Source organism: Chelonia mydas, chromosome 9 (assembly GCF_015237465.2).
Source record: "Chelonia mydas isolate rCheMyd1 chromosome 9, rCheMyd1.pri.v2, whole genome shotgun sequence".
In the NCBI taxonomy this organism is placed as follows: Eukaryota; Metazoa; Chordata; order Testudines; family Cheloniidae; genus Chelonia; species Chelonia mydas.
The window spans coordinates 73,519,210-73,538,585 of NC_057855.1; the positions used below are offsets into that span (position 1 = coordinate 73,519,210).

The window sequence follows — 19,376 nt, forward strand, 5'->3', positions numbered from 1 at the left end:
TTTAATAATTTATTGGTTACATTGTTTCAAAGAAGTGAGTACCAAACTTGAATCATAGCACTGAGGTATAGTTACATGAAACAAAAACAAATATTCCCTGTGTTCTTTCAGTTTGTGAAGAAGTGTGACAAAAATAAATGGTTTAATGTACGTACACAATTTTCACATTTTTGTCTTTTTTTAAAATTTTACTTTGTTTTAATTTTATTCAGTTGTGTCCTCTTCCCCCCCCCCCCCCGGCTTTACCCCCTTGCAGTAGGTTTTTAAGGGGGATCATTTTTTCTTAATGATTTATCCCCAGCAAGAAATGTTGTTGTTCTGGAAATGCACACATACGTGATCTATAAACATGGCCCCGTGTATAATTAGAATTCTTTAGTGCAAAGAATGAGTAAAAACTATTGCTTTTCCTTTCTCACATAAGAATGACATTTCACGCCTGTGCACCGTCAAATTCGAGCAGATTCAGTCCTTTCAGGTTCAATGGTTTAGTTTGTCCCCTGGCTCTAATGTTTCCAAAGGGATTGTGGTCACATAGAGTGACTGCAGGCTGTACATTAATTTTACATATGTTTTGACACCCCCAGATGGTCTTTCATGGATTTCCAAGGTACCAGAAGAAAAGCTGGTTATTTTGTGGTATTCTCAGACACGTGAACTCTGTAACAAAACTTCATAAAATTGTCCAATACTTCTTTCATTTCTTTTTTGATTAATTACGTAGCTTTTTGTGTCTAATTAGAAGTTTGTTTCTTTTTAATCCTCCTTCTCTTGACTGATTTATTCATTCATACCAAAGTTTGGTGTTTTACATTAGAAGAGCTTTCATGGTGATGACCAGGGCTCTCAGACATCTGAATGTCTTGGGAGCACAAGGATGATGACTAGAAAAGAAAAACCTTCTTTGCACAATTTCATAATCAGAAATAATTTGAGGAATAGAGGACAGATGCAGGACAATGGAGTTTTGTAAGCAATTAAAGTTTGCATTCTTTGTAGAGTGTTGATTTGAGTTTCTCACGGAGATAGTACAATGAAGAAATTCAATTAGAATATGTTTAAATCAGTATTCCTCCTTGGGGTGAAGCCAGTTGGGGAAAAGAGAGGAAAAGAGAAATGTATATATTTAGGTGCATTTCTCAATGCACTGCTCCAAAATATTCATTATAGAGTGGTGTTTGCTATAGGAAAGCCTACAAATACATGGCATATATTTTCTTTTCTAAATTTAACTTTGGATGCTACAGAAGTGGATACATGTATTTCAAAGGGCATGTTCAACATACAATAGTGAATGCACGGTTCTATTTTGGCAGAATTTTGAAAGCAGAAATGACTCATCAAAAAGAAAAATAAACAATCTGCCTTGTCCATATGTTCCAATAACTTCTTGCTGGATTTTTTTCAGTAATTCACTGTAGAAGGGAATAAAGAGGCAGACTCACTCTTAAATAAAGGAAAGATAAATTGTGGTAATGTTGCAGGAAACCTACAGTAGTTAGCACCATGCATTGCTGCCATAAGCACGAGGAAGTTAAATATATGGCAAATTATTTTATGAGAAAGTCCTTAACTTCAAATAATTTGCCCGTTTTTGGAACTATTGTACATTTTTTATTACGAAAATGTAGATTAGGGGAAGGGTCATATTATCCAAGAGCAAGGGATCATCAGAAACAATGTGACGAGTAACCAGTTTGAACTTTTTTTAAATAATTTTGTTTCAAAAGTACTTGATTTTGAAAAAAGCTACATACAGCATGGCAAAGTCTTGTAGGTAAAGCTGGTATCCCTGTCTGTTATTAAAGTTGCCAGACACTTTGCATTATAAGACCCTGTTTTTAGTTTCTTATATCTTTGTAAAACTTTAACACTTCGGGCTCAAATTTTCCATGCTGAGTGTCTTCAGGCTTTTTTTAATTTCAGCCAAAACAGTTGAGCTGTTTCTGAGAACGAGGCAAGGAAAAATAAATTATTTTGCCAATGTTAAAAAATTCTGGCAACTATTTTTTTAAGCTTTCGTACCCCCATGCTTCGGAGCCAGGACTAGAAATTTATCAGGGGATGTGCCTTTTCCATCTCTGTGAAAATCTGCCCAATTTTGGCCAAATTATAAACCTTTGAAGAAAATCCCAATTTGCGCATGCTCATTAGAGATGACTTGAATATAGCTGCTAAAAATATCTGAAGATTCTATCTTAACTGAGCATGTTACAGTGCCTCTCAGCTCCTAGTGCTGACCAGACTCTGCATGTGCCATCCACACAAAAAACTGAGCCTGCTCCATTCCCTCACAGCTCATACATCTGACCAGACTCTGCCAGTGCCATCCCAAAGTCAGGGTGGGGCTGGGAATGGGAACTGATCCCAGAGACCTTGTGTCTCCTGTGCTTTCAGTGACTCCCCTGATGACACCCAGGTAGCAAGGAGGAAGAAGTTGCCTGATTTGAATACAGAGGAAACAAAAAACCAGACTTTGGAGGGAAAGAAGAGGAGTGGATTGGAACAAGAAGTTTGTTGAGACTGGGACTGGAGGGGCAAGAAACATGGACTGGCTGGGTGTAGAGACCAAGAGTGGGAGCTCAAGGAGAAGCTGGGACTGGTTGGGCAAGGAGACTGGGACAAGGAACCAGTTTGGGGAGGAACGGAGGTGAGGGGAGATTAGGTGGGAAGAAAGCCTGAGACTGGCTGGGCAAAGAGACTGGGACATGGAGATAGGGAGGGGTTGTAAAGGGATGACCAACACTGGATGCAGAGCCTGGGTCTGAGACTGAGAGCCAACGTGGGTGGGGAGGGAAGAGACAGATCAGACAAGAAGCCACAGGCAACCTTAATTATGGCATTTAAAATTTTTGAATGCTTGACTTTTGCAATCTTAATAATGTTCTTTTAATGTTTTTTGTTCATAATTTAGGAAAAAGAATAAGCATGTTTATTACCAGCTATATGGTCATACTTGTATACTTTTAAGGGTAAATCTTTATCTGTTGAGAGGTGTGGTGACTTGGATTATGTGAAAGGAATGTGAATGGAATGTAAGGTTGTGTTGTCTGATTCTAAGTCACCTTAAGGTTACTTGACCCTGAGGCTACCCCAGGTTCCTGCATAGTTTGGAGTGGCCTGAAGGTTGCTCTTAAAACCTTGTAAGATCATCTAGTCCAGTCCCCTGCACTCAAGGCAGGACTAAGTATTATCTAGACCATCCCTGAGAGGTGTTTATCTAAATTGCTCTTAAAAATCACCAATGATGGAGATTCCACAGCATCCCTGGGCAATGTGACTGATAACTCCTAAAGGCTATTCTTACTACAGTGGAAAGCCAAAGCATAGTGGTGCTCTGGCTCTGCCCAGTTTTCTCTGGCTATGTCCTCTTTGTGGAGGGGAATGAGAGAGAGCTATACTACTGGAGGATTTACAATATGCTGTGGGTTTTGGGCTGCTTTGTTCTACTGGCATGTGGTAGAGCAGTGGAAATTGGGCCAAGGATCTTGCCTTCTCCCTGTCACACAGAAATGTTCATTACTCTTGGTTTTAGGACTGAGACTTTTGTTACTATTTCTGATATCATCCATTTGTATTTCTCTCTATAAGACTTGGATTGGGAATCGAAGACGAAAATATCGTTTAATGGGGATTGAAGTCCCACCCCCTAGAGGAGGCCCTGCTGATTTCTGTGACCATTCTGAATCTGGTGCTAAATCAGCACTTACTCCAGGAGAGGAAACTGCTACTGAAGTGGGAGATGATAATGATAGGAATGATGAAGTGTCAATCTGCTTATCTGAAGGAAGTTCACAAGGTATTTGAAACTGCAGTTGCTACTGTTTTGTTAATTATATTTTGCAATTTGTGTGCTTTTCATCTCTCTCTAGTGTGTACATTCAGAAGTGCTTGAAACAGTTGCTTTTCTTACCTATGAAACGAACAGCCTTCTGAAATGCAAACCAGTATTTTTAAAATTACAGTCATTTGGCATTGTCCTTGCCAAGGTGGCAGAGGCAAGTTTTTGAGCTATTATGTAGATTTATACAAACTGTAGCACCCATTCAGCACTCTGAGCACTCTAACAATTTTTTTTCTAAAACACTAAAATAAATAGACCTGTCAGTTCCTCTTGATCAGTGGTTCTCAACTTATTTTCCATTGTGGGCCACATATGCAGCTCTCTGTGCATTATGTGGGCCACATCCACACTAATATATATATATACACACTACCTGTAGATCTAAAAAAAAAAAAAAAATAAGGTTTAGTATTTGTTATATGACAGCAGTATGATTCAAACTGATATAGTACCTTTCATTTCAACACTGGCAAATGTTTACCAAGAGCATTTTAAATTAGCAAAATAAGTCAAAAGATTAACTGTTAAAATGAATTAATTTACTGTAAGGGTGGCATGGTATGGTATATTGCCACCCTCACTTCCTCGCTGCTGCTGGCAGCACAGCTGCGGAGCCTTCCTGCAAAGATGGCACCCCCCAAGCCAGGGACTTCCCCCTCGCCCCCCATGTGCCCAGCCACCCCCATCTAGGGACTGCCCCCCAGCCCCTCCCCACATTTTACCCCCAGCCAGGGAATGCCCCCCATCACTCAACCCACCTGGGACTGTACCCCCAGCATCCAGACCCCCTACCCCAATACTTGGGTGGCACACGTGCCTGCCCTGCAGAGACAGGGTGCCCTGTCCAGTGCTGACCCCCCCCCCCCCAACACTGCCCTGCTCCAAGGGACTGTCCCCTCTTTCATCTAGTCTCCCACCCAGCACCCTCAAGGACTGCCCCCCAGCACTGAACCTTCCTGTCCAGGGACTGTGCCCTAATATCTAGCCCCCCATCCAGGGACTGCTCCCATCCAGCAGTCCCCAGTCTAGAGTCTGTCCCCCATGCACCGGCTGCACCCCCCTCCCCGCAACTGTACCCCCCTGCATCCTCCTCCCTGCGCGGGCTGGTCTCCTACCTCGACAGTAGCTCAGCTGCCCAGCGGCCCTACCCACCTGCTACTGTGGTCCTAGTGATGGGGAGCCTGCTCTAGCTGGGGTCAATGGACCTGCGATCTTGCAGAGTCTGGGGAGTGCTGAGCACCCAGGCCTCCTGCCGATGCGGCTGGGCCCAGTCCTACAGAAGGGGGCTGACGCTTGGCCTAATCCTGCACTGCCCCATTTTGGAACTCCCCTCCTGCTGGCTCTGTGCCTGGGGTGGGTGCAGCCCCTGCTCTGCCCTAGTTATGGCCCTACGAATGTCACGTGGGCCACAGCTGTGTGCTGATTGGGCCGCAAGCAGGTTGAGAATCACTGCTCTGGATCAACTCAAATACACAATCATGTTGTTTAACTAGAGTTTCAACACAACCAGAACAGTCTAGTCCAAACAAACCTACAATAGTATTAAAGCCTCTTTAAATAGCCAGGTAACAATGCAGAGAATTAGGCAGCAGAGTCAGTAGCACTGGGCTGTTTGGAGGGCACCTAAAGTGTGTGTGTGTGAGAGAGAGAGAGAGAATGAATTTGTTTTCCCACCCCCACAATTTCATGAGTTTGAGTGTTAAATGGGAATTAGATGATCAACTCATTTGCTCTGTCGCACAGAATAGAATGACCAAAGCCAGTCTTCTGTGTCCCTTTTTTTAAATTAAAACTCTAGCCCCTAAAGGAGATGAACTGCCACCTTTGCACGTTTCACTGGCTTCAAAAGTTGAACTAACTGCTCCCAGCGCTTCTGATTAGAAGTGATCAATAAGCCCTGGGCTCGCTAAACTGAAAGGAAGTCTGTTTTAGTGCACACTGTTGGAGCTTTGTATGCCACATATGATCTTGTCAATTTGTTTGAATGGTATAGAGGAAAGAGTTAGGGACATTGAGAACTGTTGGGAACAAACTCGTGATGTCTTTGTCAAATTCAACTATAAATAGAATAAGATGATACAGAATTGGGTAGAACTGATTGAAATCCAAGGAAGATGCCAAAGTATGAGAATCCTTGACTTGCCTGAAGGAGAAGGAACTGGTCCAGTAGGATATTTATTTTAAAGAAAGAAAAGTGAATGTTATGCCATTTAAAGTGAAGGATGACTCAATATTCATTGAGCTAGGCCTTTTGAAGCTGAACACAGAACTGTAAGGGATCCAGGCAAGGAGAATATGACTATAATAAAGCTTGTGGAGCTATGGACAAACACAGGATTTTCTTAGTAACAAAAATGAAAGAGATCTTTATTTTCAACATAAAGATTATTTTCCTACCAGCCACAACCCAGAAAGTAGTTCAAAATAGGTTAGGAGGCAATAAAGAGAACCTTTATGGAAAATTAAAATGGGTTAATTAAGAATAAGTAAACTACTTTATTAGACCTGCCCAAGTCTGTGGAAAAGCTGTTGGACTAAATTGTAACTAAAACCCCTTTGATATAGTAGTGGACTTTGACTCTGATAATTCTTAAAACTTGAATCTATTTGTATGCCAAAATGATGATTTCAGTTTTATTGTTGGGTCGCAGACATTATGTCTTCTGTTGGCACTGACTGTCACTTAACTTTAAGTCTCCAGTCTGCTAACCCCATAATAAAGACTTTATGAGAGGAGAGAGAGAGAGGCTAATTATATCAATGAGGGCTTGAAAAAAGAGCTGACGCTCCTGGAGAAGATAAGTAGTCCAGAATTACACGCAATAGCTGTTTTATCAGAGCTGTGTAATCACCCTTTTAACTTTTTCGGAAAATACAACTCTAGGTTCCAAAAGGACTTTCAGAGAGTTGAAAAGAAGTACTGCTGGGGGAATTCTGCACCAAAAAAGTAAAAATTCTGCACACAATATTTTAATAATCTGCAAAATTCTGCATATTTAACACAATATAATCACAGCAGTTTCAATAATTTTTGGTCATTTTATTTCAAAATACCTGTCAGCAAGTATGTCTATAATAATACAGGTGACAAAAACAATTCAGGAAATGTTTTTTGACAAATAGATTCCTTATTAGGCATATTAATACATAACTCTGAGTAATAATTCATTTAAACTACAATGGAGAACTGTATTTCGTGCACCCCTCAGAAGCAGTGCAAAGGCTTGGGGGAGTCAGGGGTAACAGAGGAGCTGAGGGAGAGGGAAGTGTAATTGCTGGGAAGGAGCCTGGGTGTGAACTTGGGGTTGTTGAGTATGGGTAGGAAAAGTATGGAATAGATTTTTTTGAGGGGGGCAGGGAGGGTTTGTTAGGGAGCTTCTCCCATGTAGACCCTGGCTGACCCCAGCCTCTCCCATTCAGTCAGGCACATCTGCCCCATCTCCGTGTCCCTTCACCCCCATGTGTCTTTGCACCCCCTGTCCAAATGTGTCCCTCCACCCCCACTCAGACACCCACTCCCACCATCCCCATGTGGCACTGTACCCCCTCCTCCATCCCCATGTGGCCCTGCACCTTCCTCACCCCTGTGGCCCTGTGCTGTGAAGAAGGCACTACAGGCTCTTTCTCTTCCCTAGCTGGCCTTGAGTGGTGGCTCTGTTCCAGTGCCACAGCACTCTCTGGTGGGAAGAAGACGAAACTGCAGCAACTTTCCAGCCGAAGTTATTTTCTGCTGAGGCTGCTCTGGTCTAGCGCCATAGCACCCTCTAGTGAGCAAAAGGTAGAACTTCAATAAATTTCCAACAGAAGCTATTTTCTGTCACACAAAAAAATATGCATGGCACATGAATTATGCGCACGTGCAGTGGTGCAAAATTCCCCCAGGAGTAAAAGAACTAACTAGGTAAGTGAAATAAGTGGAATGAGGCTGGTGAAGGCTGCTAGTCTTTAAAAGTAGCTGATGAAAAAACAAAAATCAAAACCATAACTTGATGCAAAATTAAGGTTATATACTTTATCAAAATCAGAAAATGGAAAACATTAGGGTTCATTTGTAACATTAACTGGCCCTTTTGTCCATACTGTGTTAGTTATATCCACATTAGGTGTAAATTGGTGCAGCTCTGAGGTCAGTGAGCTGTGCCAATTTACACTAGTTGAAGAACTGATTCTTCATATTGAAAATTTGGATTCACTGGTCAAACTAAACAAATGGTGACTGTTGAGATTACAGGGCAAGTTACGCTTTAGATCCTTTTTCAGTCCCCCTCATGTGCACCCCTCTGGTGACAGCTTTTGCTTCCTTCACCCTTGTCTGGGTGGAACCAGTTGGTCTACTACTCTTAGACTAGATCTCTGGGCTGCAATCCAACTGTTTACCACCAGTGATAAATTGACAGGCTTAACTGTTTTCAGCACCTGCAAGAACTTTCTCCAGAAGCCTGTGACAAACAGGCGATTGAAGTGACACAAAACAGCTTCATCAAAACAAAATATTAATGCTACATTGCAGCCAGAGAAGTGAGTTAAAACAACAAAAGTCTATGAGCAAATTAAATATCCATGTGGTAAAACTGAGATACATATCCTATTCGTATAAAATAATAAAGATGTCTCCCTTGTTTTCCACAATGACCCTGGGCAGTGCAGTAGGATTTTGTAGCTCTTATGATTCAGGGCCCCAGAGGAGCTATGCAGCTTCCTGAACTGAAGCGGCTGCCTTGCACAGATCCATAGTTGCTGTGAATATATGTCTGCAATTAGAGCAGTATGAATTAACTGGGAATATAGGGATTGCCATACAGGTACAAACCAATGAGCCATCCAATCAGCTGTTCTGTTTATACCGAAATAATTCTGTATTGTAGACCAGGGTTTAGTGGTTCCAGTACACCAACATGGTGATGTGTGCATGCATGTGAGTAAGATACACAGACAGGCAAACCCACACATATATGTACCCCATATCTTTTAGGCTGGAATTTTCAAAGGCTTAGGGAGTTTGACACCCAACTCCTGTTGAAATTCAGTGGGTGTTGGGTGCCAGACTCCCTTAAGCTCCTTTGAAAACCCAAGCCTGTAGCTATAAGCCGTGAGAAATTGGTGTATATTGTAGGAGAGTAACTGACAGGAATAATGTCTGTCTTCTCAGGCAGTGATTGGTATAAATGTGATTTTGAAATGTTTGTGTCAAACATTAATTATATGCAATTTTTTAAATTACAAATAAACTTTGGCTTAAAAGTCATAGAAGACATATCTTAAAGGAATTCCATAAAAAGGGCATAGGGTACTAAAGCTAACACTCCAAGGAAGATAAAATAGCTCATTTATTTCTGCAGAAGAAACCAGTGAAGTTATTCAAAATGAAGAAATTGGTCACAAAGAAGAGGACCAAAATACATTATCTGCAGATAATGTGGTATGTACACTTTTTCCATATCCTACCAATTCGACCTTCTTAATTATTATTGTATAAACTGTCTTCCAAAGGCAGTACATCTAAGTTAGTGAAGATTTTTCATGTCCTGTTAAAAAGAACCCTGTTTTATAACTTTAATACTAAAAATAAGCAGTTATTGATAGAATTGTGCATATTCAATCACAAAATTTAAAAATATTTTCCATATAATATAATGAGTAGAAATCTTGTGTTTTAGGAGGCTACTTAGTGTAACTGCATTACTACATTCTAGTCTCTCTCATCTCCAAAGTCCTGAGTAATTCTTCCACTCTACTCAGCTCTGGAACACTCTCCCTTCAGTAGAGTTATGCTCTGTGTACAGGGACATGTGGAAGTACTGAAAGAGTGTTTTGTCCTGCTTAGTTTTGGTGTACTAGCTAGGCCTGAAACAATTAAATTCAGGTTGATTGGTTAGGCCCTGATCCAGGAAAGAACTTCTGTGTGGTTAGAGAGGTGCCATATGGAGCTCCTCCCAGTACTGATACCTTATTTGGTTATAGCTAGCCTGAGATATTCTGTGAACCTGAGAGACCAGATGCCCCAGAGACCTCAGTACATGTCTCACTATAATGTGTTTAATAATTTTGTGTATTGGAAAGCCCAGTGTACTGCATGACAATATAAGGGCAAATTCACCATTGAGTAATTAGGTACAACTCCATTGACTACACTGAGGTAGCCTTACTTCTGCTGTTGATGAATTTGGTTCATATACTTTTACTATCAATTTATTTTTAATTCTGTCAAGTAATAAGATTTTTATCTGGGTGTTTTTACCTAATTCTGTGAAAAACTGGGAGGTTTACACTTTTCAAACATATATCTAATTAAGAATGTAAAAGGCCAGTGTGTAAAACATAAATTCTGTGTTAATCATAAATTCTTTCAATCACAATACAGTATTACTACCATATTTCATGTTGAAAAATGTTTATTTTGACAGTATTTAGCACTTATGTCGTATTTTCCAATGTGTTATATTTTTGAGAAAAAACTCAGTGAGGTGAGAAGAATGATTCTGAAAGTGTGTTATGACAGAACAAAGCGTGTCACGTTTATGGGTTTTTACAATGCCCATGAGGTTGTTTTTATTTTTATTCATATTTAAATTAGATTTTGAGCAGATGGAATGAATATAAATCAGTTTGTGATAGGAGGCTGGCATTCTTGCCAATAAATCAGAGAGATAAACTGCAAACAGCTGAAATTACTGAATCTATATTTCTCGGCTTTTGGATGTGGTGGGATCAATGAGGAAGATAATGTGTTAGGGCAGGCTTTTATTCTACTATTTCAATCAGTTTTTAATCTCTGTGGGCTAAGGTATAATAAATTTAACCAATTTTATTGCTGTTTAATAGAACAGTGCTTGAATTAAATCATTTTCAAGGTTATAAAAATAAACACTGAGATAAAAAGGTGAAGGACATAAATCCACACTGTGTAGAGGTCAACCACAGGAGTTTATTACGTACAGCACTGATGGAGTGTCACCTTATTAGGCTCAGAGACACTGTCAATCAATTGATTACAATGGAATATATGGATTTTCCATGGGCAGGGGAAAGTGACGGGGTAGGCAGTCCCACAACCCCGGATGGGTCTAGCAGCAAGACATGATAGCACAGTAGCCAATGGTCAAAGGTTACATCATGTCTCCGCCCATGGTCTCAAGTTAACAATTAACATTTAATTAGTACTTTAATAAATGTATTACTATAAAATATATATGTTGAATTCTGATTTGGGGTCCATAGGAATGAAGTAGCTCCTTTGATTGTCCAACAGATACATATCTAGGGATAAAAGCAAAGAAACAGTGAAAGTATATGGCAATAAAGATTGTCTTTCAAGTTGTTCATTTGTGTTTTAAGGCAGGCATTGGTCCCTGGGAAAGGAAGGTGGGAGGAGACCATATCTTATACTGACATGCTTGAACCTTTCATAAACTCACGGTTGGATGTGTGGGAAGAAAATTTCCCTACAGAAGAAACTAACTTCTTTGCTCTGTTTGCAACTTGGAATAAGACAATTATTGCCCCAGGCATATCTTAGCAAAAGCAAGGCTATTTTTGGTTATTCTGCTTTCTCTTAGCTATTGCTAGGCCTCTGACCTCTTGACCAAACTCTGGACTTTGGGCCTGTACACAAATCCATATACTAGGTTATTACATCAGCAATGGATTTTAACCATTCAAAAGGGCAGTAGGTTATAGAATTCAGGAAAAATATGTTAATTTTTATGGTAAAATTTAAATACCTTAGAATTAGTGATGTGTGAGATCTCCATAGTTAAGTCACAATTGAGTTTCTATCATAAACTGGATTTTAGCCTTCCTGCTCCTCCCCCAATCTGAATTCCACAAACAAAGGAATATTCGCTTCAGGATTGATGGTTGGATCTCAGATAGTTATCAGGATCCATTTGGGGGGGAAAAAAACTAAGTCAGCCCTGATGAACCAATAGAGGCTCTTCAGAAGGCTGAAGATCCTATGTATGTTCATCGGCTGGCAAGCAATACAAGTTTAACTTGTTAGAACTGATCCTATCTCCTGAGATTTGTTGTGGGAGAAGTTGGTTGGTCCTGAAGAACATACTAGTACCTGCAGTAGATGTTAGGGGGCACCAGCAAGCTCCCAAATGCTTATGGGAGGTAAAGCATTGGAAGGGACTGCTACGATCAGGACTGGAGTTCTTCTAATGCAGACTTCTGCAGGAAGTAAAGGGGGAATCCCCCTATTTGCTATCCCCCCAAAATCTCCTTACTGTCCTCATTTCACCTTTATACCTTCACTGGAAACATCATATGGTGTTCAGGAAGGGATCCCTTCACCTACACACAAGTTGGACGCTACCCATAAATCACTTATATGTACTCTCAGCCTGTCTTTACCTGAAGAGAGTGTTACTGTCTTAGAATGTTTACAAAAAGGGGAGGATGTTCTTCCTCTTCAATGATGACCCTTCTCTTAGTTTCCATACGTCTAGACTCAGAGTTTTAACAGGTGGAGACAAATGTATTTTTCTTTCATAATATATAATTGAACTCCCTAATTTCCTACCACTAATTTCTCTGTTTCCATTGGTGCTGGAAGAGGGAGAAGAGGCACAGGAAACTTGAGTCCCATCCCTGTCAGATCATTTTATTCAAAAAAGATTGGGTCAATTCCTGAAGCTGTCACAATATTGTTGCCAAAGTCCTAAAACAGACTAGACGAGGAACCATTTTTTTAAAAGGAGAGATTTTACTATAGAAGGGCAAGAATTAAACCAGTCGAAACTTGCCAGTAGGAAATTCCTTGGTTTGCAGTCATTCATCATAGTAGTCTGTCTTGCTTTCTGATTCTAGAGGAATAAACATTCTACACGGTTGGTATGATAATCTCTCACAAAGAGTCTGTAGAAGAAATACACTTTCCCCCAAGGCCACCTGTGCATGCTGTAAGGAGAATGCAGTATGCAATTTAATCAACAAAAATATGGCAGCAGCTAGCTCCTCCACTGTAAACAAAGTGAGTCACCATGGCAACATTGTCCTACCCTTGAGTGTATACTGCCTCAGGTAGCTTCCTCCCTGGAGCTCTGTATGTGAACAGAGTGCATGGTTGCCATCTAATGGGTACTCAGAAATTCAAAATAATTTGTAAATAGGCAAAAGAAATCTACTTAGGACTCTTCCATTATAATTTGAGAGGTGCAATTATCGTTTCTTAGGTCTAATAGTAATGTAGAGACTTCTATTAGTAAGCTAGAAATTCAAGAGTTTAGTTTTCTGAATGAAATACCTTTCACTTCTATTTCAGAAAATAGAAATTATAGATGATGAAGAAAGTGATATGATTAGTAATTCTGAAGTGGATCAGATGAGCTCTCTTTTGGATTATAAGGTAAGTGATTGAGATCTTGCAATGCTGAGAGAGACATTCCCTTTACACAGAAAGCTCAAACAGGTTTTTTGCAGGGAGGAATGTGGAAGGGTGGAATTCACCCCAACCACAGGAAGACCTCTGTTCCAGCATTCAAACTGTGATAGTAGCTCCGTCATCTCTTTGTGGGTTCTTAGCCATTGGATCTTTGTTTCTGCAAAATGAAAGGAACACAGAAAGAAGCAGCAGCATCAGTCCTTCATAGCAGCTAAATTACTATGATTCTAGCAGCTTACAGCTTCCACTGGGTATCTCACACCAAGGCAATTTATTTAGCGTTTAAAACATACCATCTTTTTCCTTTAATTTTTTAAGTGAAATCTGCATTTTGTTGACCTGAATTTGATGGGTTAGTTGTTATGGCTCGCCACTGATTGCATCTGACCAGAAGATTTATAGGTTCTTATCCAATTCATACTACAGAGCTCAAGAACTCAGAGAGTTCTATATTGGGAGAGGATCCTCTGAGTGCTTGGCAAGAACATGCACTGAGGACAATACCAAATTGATAAAATCTTTATTGAAATTAACATAAAAATAAGAAATGCAATGAAACTTATAACTGCAAAACAGTAAAAGAATTCCAAAACTCCTGGTGGTACCATTTCTATTATAAGTACCTTAACATACTCATACCCTTCTTTGAGGACCTGGTAATAGGAGGTGAAGGACCAGCCTCACTCCTGGCATGCCCAATCACGTGATGGTGCTGGCTTTCCCAATGGTTAGGAATGTTGAGTAGTTATACTATACTGCACAAGCTGAGCTGATAGCGTGATAGTAGATAGATAGAGCTTAGAACTTATAAGAGCTGAACTTAACAGACCCGAACTCAACTACTAAGAACTCAGGCCCAACCTATTATACCCAAATCTTATTTCCGTACCCTAAGAAATTTATGGGTACCCTTCTCCTATAGGTTCGTGGATTATGACACTTACTTTCTAAATATATTAATAAGGATTATCTCATTCAAAACTGGCAACCTAGGCTCTCTTGACGACCTCCCAAGTTGTGGTGTACCCTGCGGTTACCAACTGGTTATAGAAGCCAGATAAACTGTGATGTGATGTGGATAGTTCCTCCCTTTGTTTTCCCAAAGTTAAGGGACCATTTTTATCTGTGCCAAAGGTTGCCAGCGTTTATGCTGACATATTTATAACTGATCATACTTTTTGCTATATAGCAGATCTTACTGGATCTTACAGGCCAGTAGGCTTCTTGCATTTCAGCAAAACTTATTATTAGGAAACAAATGCCTCAACACATTTTCCAAGGAATTAATACTGATAAAATATAAGAATAAAATGGATTAATTTCAGAAAAACATATTTGATACTGCTGGCCGGATTAGTAGGATATAATAGCTAGTAAAATAAACCTATGAGCTACAGTTTTCATCAAATACAAACATTCTTTGTGCCAGGAGTCTGTTCTTTTGGGTTTTATTTTAAATATATAGCCTAATACTGCCAGCATTGGGAGGCAACATAACAGCTAGAGTCCTCTAATAAAGCAGGGAGGTCCAAGAAAGCAATGGCTTTAATAATGTAGACCACAGTATAACAACATTGCTGCCCATTCTAGTTATAATATGACTATATAGAGTTGTCTTTGAAACAGTAACATGAAAAAAATGCTGGATACCCTGACATTCAGGATCTTCTGCCAAAATTGTAACGGTTACATGTTTGTTATAGCTCAGGTAAGAGTTGCCATGGCTTCATTTTATACCTTGTGTTTTCTGTGTGAAACTGACAAATTTGTAACTTCCTTGTTTGTGAAATATACAGCTTTTATTAGAATGGAACCTGTTTCTAAAAGAATAAAATATTTTAAAAAGTAAAATAGACTATACCCTTAGGGGCACAAAAATGAATCCTCTGGGCAGTGTGTTCAGGGTAAGGGCAATGCAGGATGAATATGGATGGCGAATGACCTTTTCTTAATGTCACTTGTCACTGAATTGAATGGCTTGTTGTGACAGCATGCCCTACAGAATCTTGTTTATTTTTTTATTAGGTTTTGACATAAACTATTAGTCTTCGTGGTCACATGTTCTCTGCATAAATATGCATGCTAGCTTTTACTGGACCAAAGCCCTGAGTAAATTGCTGACTTGCAAGCTTTCATCAGCAACAAATCCCATGAAGCTGATTTTTCTACCAAAAGGGAATATTTTCTTTAAGCTACTATATTAAATGTATTGTTAGGACCAACTCTTCAGCAAGCCTGTAAAAGTCAGCTCACAATGTTTGTCAATTACATTAGGGCTTGCATAATGGCAAGTGCATGTTTAACTGTCCATTTTGTTCATGGAAAATGTGTTTGTATACAAAAATAGCTACATGAACCAAGATTGGGTCTGCTGAAAATTCATCCCGGATTGTTAGGCATAGATGGGAAATTGATTATCACTTAATCTTAACTGAAAGACAGGTTTTATTAATGTGAAATGATAGCCAGTCTGTAACAAATCTGTATGCAAAACTTTCATGTCCAGAACATAGTATTAAGTCTCACAGGTTTTTAAAATAATACAATAAAATAAATGAATGCTTGTTCTGCAGAACTTTTTTGCACACTCTTTTGGCAAAGTTTTCAGATGCCTTTTAACTAGATTTGTAAATTTGCACATGCAATAATTTCTTACTACCAAAACCTGAAAGTTTCTGTAGGAATTGGTTTATATGCATCATTGCAGGCCCAAATGATCATGTGAACAGATGTGTGGACCTAATTTTAAATGATTTTGAAATTTGGCTTTTTATATTGATTATGTAAAGGAAAAATAAAATCGTGCTAACACAATTTCCTTAATTTCTTGCTGTCAGAATAGTTGTACTTTATCATTTGTTCATCGTAAATTATGCATAGGAGGATTGTACAAAATGGCTACAAATTCTGGTATCTGCAGCAAACTACAATTCCACATCTTAAATCCGCAAACATGCACATTTATACATTCACAGAAGATGATTTTTGAAATTAATTTACAGTTTGAGCCAAACAACTAGGATATGCCTTCAAAAATTATTAGATCAAAAAGAGCCACTTTGAGTTTTGATTTGCATTTTATCCATCCAATAAGAAAAACATAATCATGCCTGGTTGTTGAAATATATAGTGTATGCAAAAAGAAAAGGAGTACTTGTGGCACCTTAGCGACTAACCAATTTATTTGAGCATAAGCTTTCGTGAGCTACAGCTAACTTCATCGGATGCATACCGTGGAAAATACAGAAGATGTTTTTATACACACAGACCATGAAAAAATGGGTGTTTATCACTACAAAAGGTTTTCTCTCCCCCCACCCCACTTTCCTGCTGGTAATAGCTTATCTAAAGTGATCACTCTCCTTACAATGTGTATGATAATCAAGGTGGGCCATTTCCAGCACAAATCCAGGGTTTAACAAGAACGTCTGAGGAACGGGGGGGGGGGGGGGGGGGGGGGGGGGGGGGGGGAGGAGGAAGGGAGGAATAAACAAGGGGAAATAGGTTACTTTTTATAATGAATCAACCATTCCCAGTCTCTATTCAAGCCTAAGTTAATTGTATCCAATTTGCAAATTAATTCCAATTCAGCAGTCTCTCGTTGGAGTCTGTTTTCGAAGTTTTTTTGTTGAAGGATAGTCACTTTGAGATCAGAAATCGAGTGACCAGAGAGATTGAAGTGTTCTCCGACTGGTTTATGAATGTTATAATTCTTGACATCTGATTTGTGTCCATTTATTCTTTTACGTAGAGACTGTCCAGTTTGCCCAATGTATATGGCAGAGGGGCATTTCTGGCACATGATGGCATATATCACATTGGTAGATGTGCAGGTGAACGAGCCTCTGATAGTGTGGCTGATGTTATTAGGCCCTATGATGGTGTCCTCTGAATAGATATGTGGGCACAGCTGGCAACGGGCTTTGTTGCAAGGATAGGTTCCTGGGTTAGTGGTTCTGTTGTGTGGTATGTGGTTGCTGGTGAGTATTCGCTTCAGGTTGGGGGGGGCTGTCTTTAGGCAAGGACTGGCCTGTCTCCCAAGATTTGTGAGAGTTTACCTACACTCCTTCAATTTAGGAAGGCTTACATTTTTTTAGAGAAGAATGTGTAATGAATCCTTAACTGAAATGATGTTTTGCTATGTTTATTTTAGTGTCATGTTAACTCCAATGTTTGTTGAAAGAATTACTTTGTAACATCACTATTTATGGCACCAGCATTCAAGCTTCCTGGTGCTAATTATTAATTCTTTATTTCTAAGTGCTCTATGTTGTGAAGTTTTATATGTATTTCTCTGGGAAGCTTAATGAACAGCGTAACAGTGAAAGCACGTTATGTGTATGCATGGATTATTATTAACTTTGCATTCAGAAATTCTTAGCTAGGGAATGAATAAATGTAGGAAGAAAAAAACATGGTTGCAAAATAATTTGATGTTCTCAGTTCAGTTTCTAGCAGACGTGAATCTATATGCCAAAAACTGCTACCAAAAGCTGACAATCTCTTGGGAGTCACAGCAAAAAGAAAACGCTAAATTAGCATGGATACCAAATTACCCTCTCATCCCTAAAACTGAGTCTTCCAGAACAGAATTGAGGCACATGTGGTGAGGAAGGCTGAAGACTACATATGGGAGAAATCTTGCACTGGCTATGATGTAGTTTCTGCATATTGATATCTGTTGCTATCTTGTGGAAAACTGGTGTTCAGCGCCATCATTTGGACACCTTTTGCAGAGACACCATTTTCTTAATCTTGAAAATCTAAACAGAACACAGGTAGTTAATTACATATAATCTTCACATAACCTGATCTTTGCAAAGGGATTAAATACCTAGAGAAAATTACATTTTTATATGCAAGAAATTAACTTAGAATATATACAGTGCAGTAAGTCTAGTAAGGCGTATGTGGGAATTAGCTGAAGTACTTACTGAACCTGAAGTTAAATCTGAACTTTTGATTTAAGAGATTTGTCATCTAGATATTAAACTTGTGCTTTGTAAATCCAATAATATGTGGTGTTCATTGTTTATAGAATGGCTGAGAAATGCCTGGCTGAAGCCCTCTTGTTTATCTACTGTGTTGGCACTGTCAGTGCTTCCCCACACTCCCTTACCAGAATGCCACAAATCTGACATGAAGGGACCATCTTGAGAGAGAGAGAGACACTAGTATACTGCTGTTTTGCTTGGCCTGTCAATGAGGATGTTAGTTGTGGTGGTTTTTCTTTTCTATTTGGGTATTTATAGTGTGCATGTCACTGTAGTATCTGAGGTGCTATGGATAGTGGAAACTGGGAATTTGAAACCACCAGCTCATTTCACATAGGCTATTTTAAGCAATCAGATGCTGACTTTCCAGCCACTACTTTCCTAGGCTGGATTTCAGTTATCCAGGGAATAGCTATTGGAGGCATGGAAAGGGGAGTTAAATAAAGATTCATTCCTTTATCGGCATTGGTGGCAATAAATTGGCTGTGGAGTGGTTTGGCAGGTCCCCTCCAATGATGGGCTAGGTTATTGGTTAGGGATGACTACTCTTTGGCTTTTGAATTAGGTGGGTTGGTGTCTCCTAATTAGTGCAGGAGCAGATAAAGAAGAGGGTTTTCTTGGGTAGGAGTCAGGGTTGGTAGGGGAAAACAGTTTATAGACTCCCCTCTAATACTGTCTCTGTAAACAATGAGAGACAAGGTGGATGAAGTAATATCTGTGATTGGACTAATAAAAGGTATTACCTCACCCACACTGTCTCTCTAATATCCTGTGATCACATCTAAGATGATACTATCTGAAACTATGGGCAGGCAAACAGTGGTGGAAAAGAGGCAGGCTTCAAGACCTCCACTCTGTGTAGCACTAGCTTAATCCCAGCTCTTCTCCTTGTACTCTATTGGAGCAGCTGGTGGATTGATGCCAGGAGCAGCACTAGTGCATCCAACTTGTGGCTCAGTAGCTGTCTGAATGAGCAGTGTCTGGCTCAGTCCCAACCTCAGAAAGTTAAGCAGACAAGCGTTAGTATTTTGGGTGAGCCTTTGAAAAAATTATCTTCCCATTCTCCAAACAAAACAGTTTACTGTGAATGCATCACTATTTACATGGCTGGCCTTTGGATTTTGAGGAAGGTTATTGAGGTGATCCTTTAGTG

At 39.7% G+C, this 19,376-nt stretch overlaps 1 protein-coding gene across 5 annotated transcripts in view; it reads left to right on the forward strand.

The window, feature by feature from the left end:
• HDX (highly divergent homeobox) overlaps positions 1–19,376 on the forward strand; it is a 91,504-nt gene that overhangs the window by 59,593 nt on the left and 12,535 nt on the right. For all 5 annotated transcript variants that reach the window (XM_043522248.1, XM_007059447.4, XM_043522250.1 and 2 more), the window contains 3 exons: positions 3,592–3,799; positions 9,184–9,263; positions 13,110–13,193. In XM_043522248.1, the coding sequence (XP_043378183.1) occupies positions 3,592–3,799; positions 9,184–9,263; positions 13,110–13,193 (372 nt within the window). The remainder of the gene's footprint in view (positions 1–3,591; positions 3,800–9,183; positions 9,264–13,109; positions 13,194–19,376) is intronic.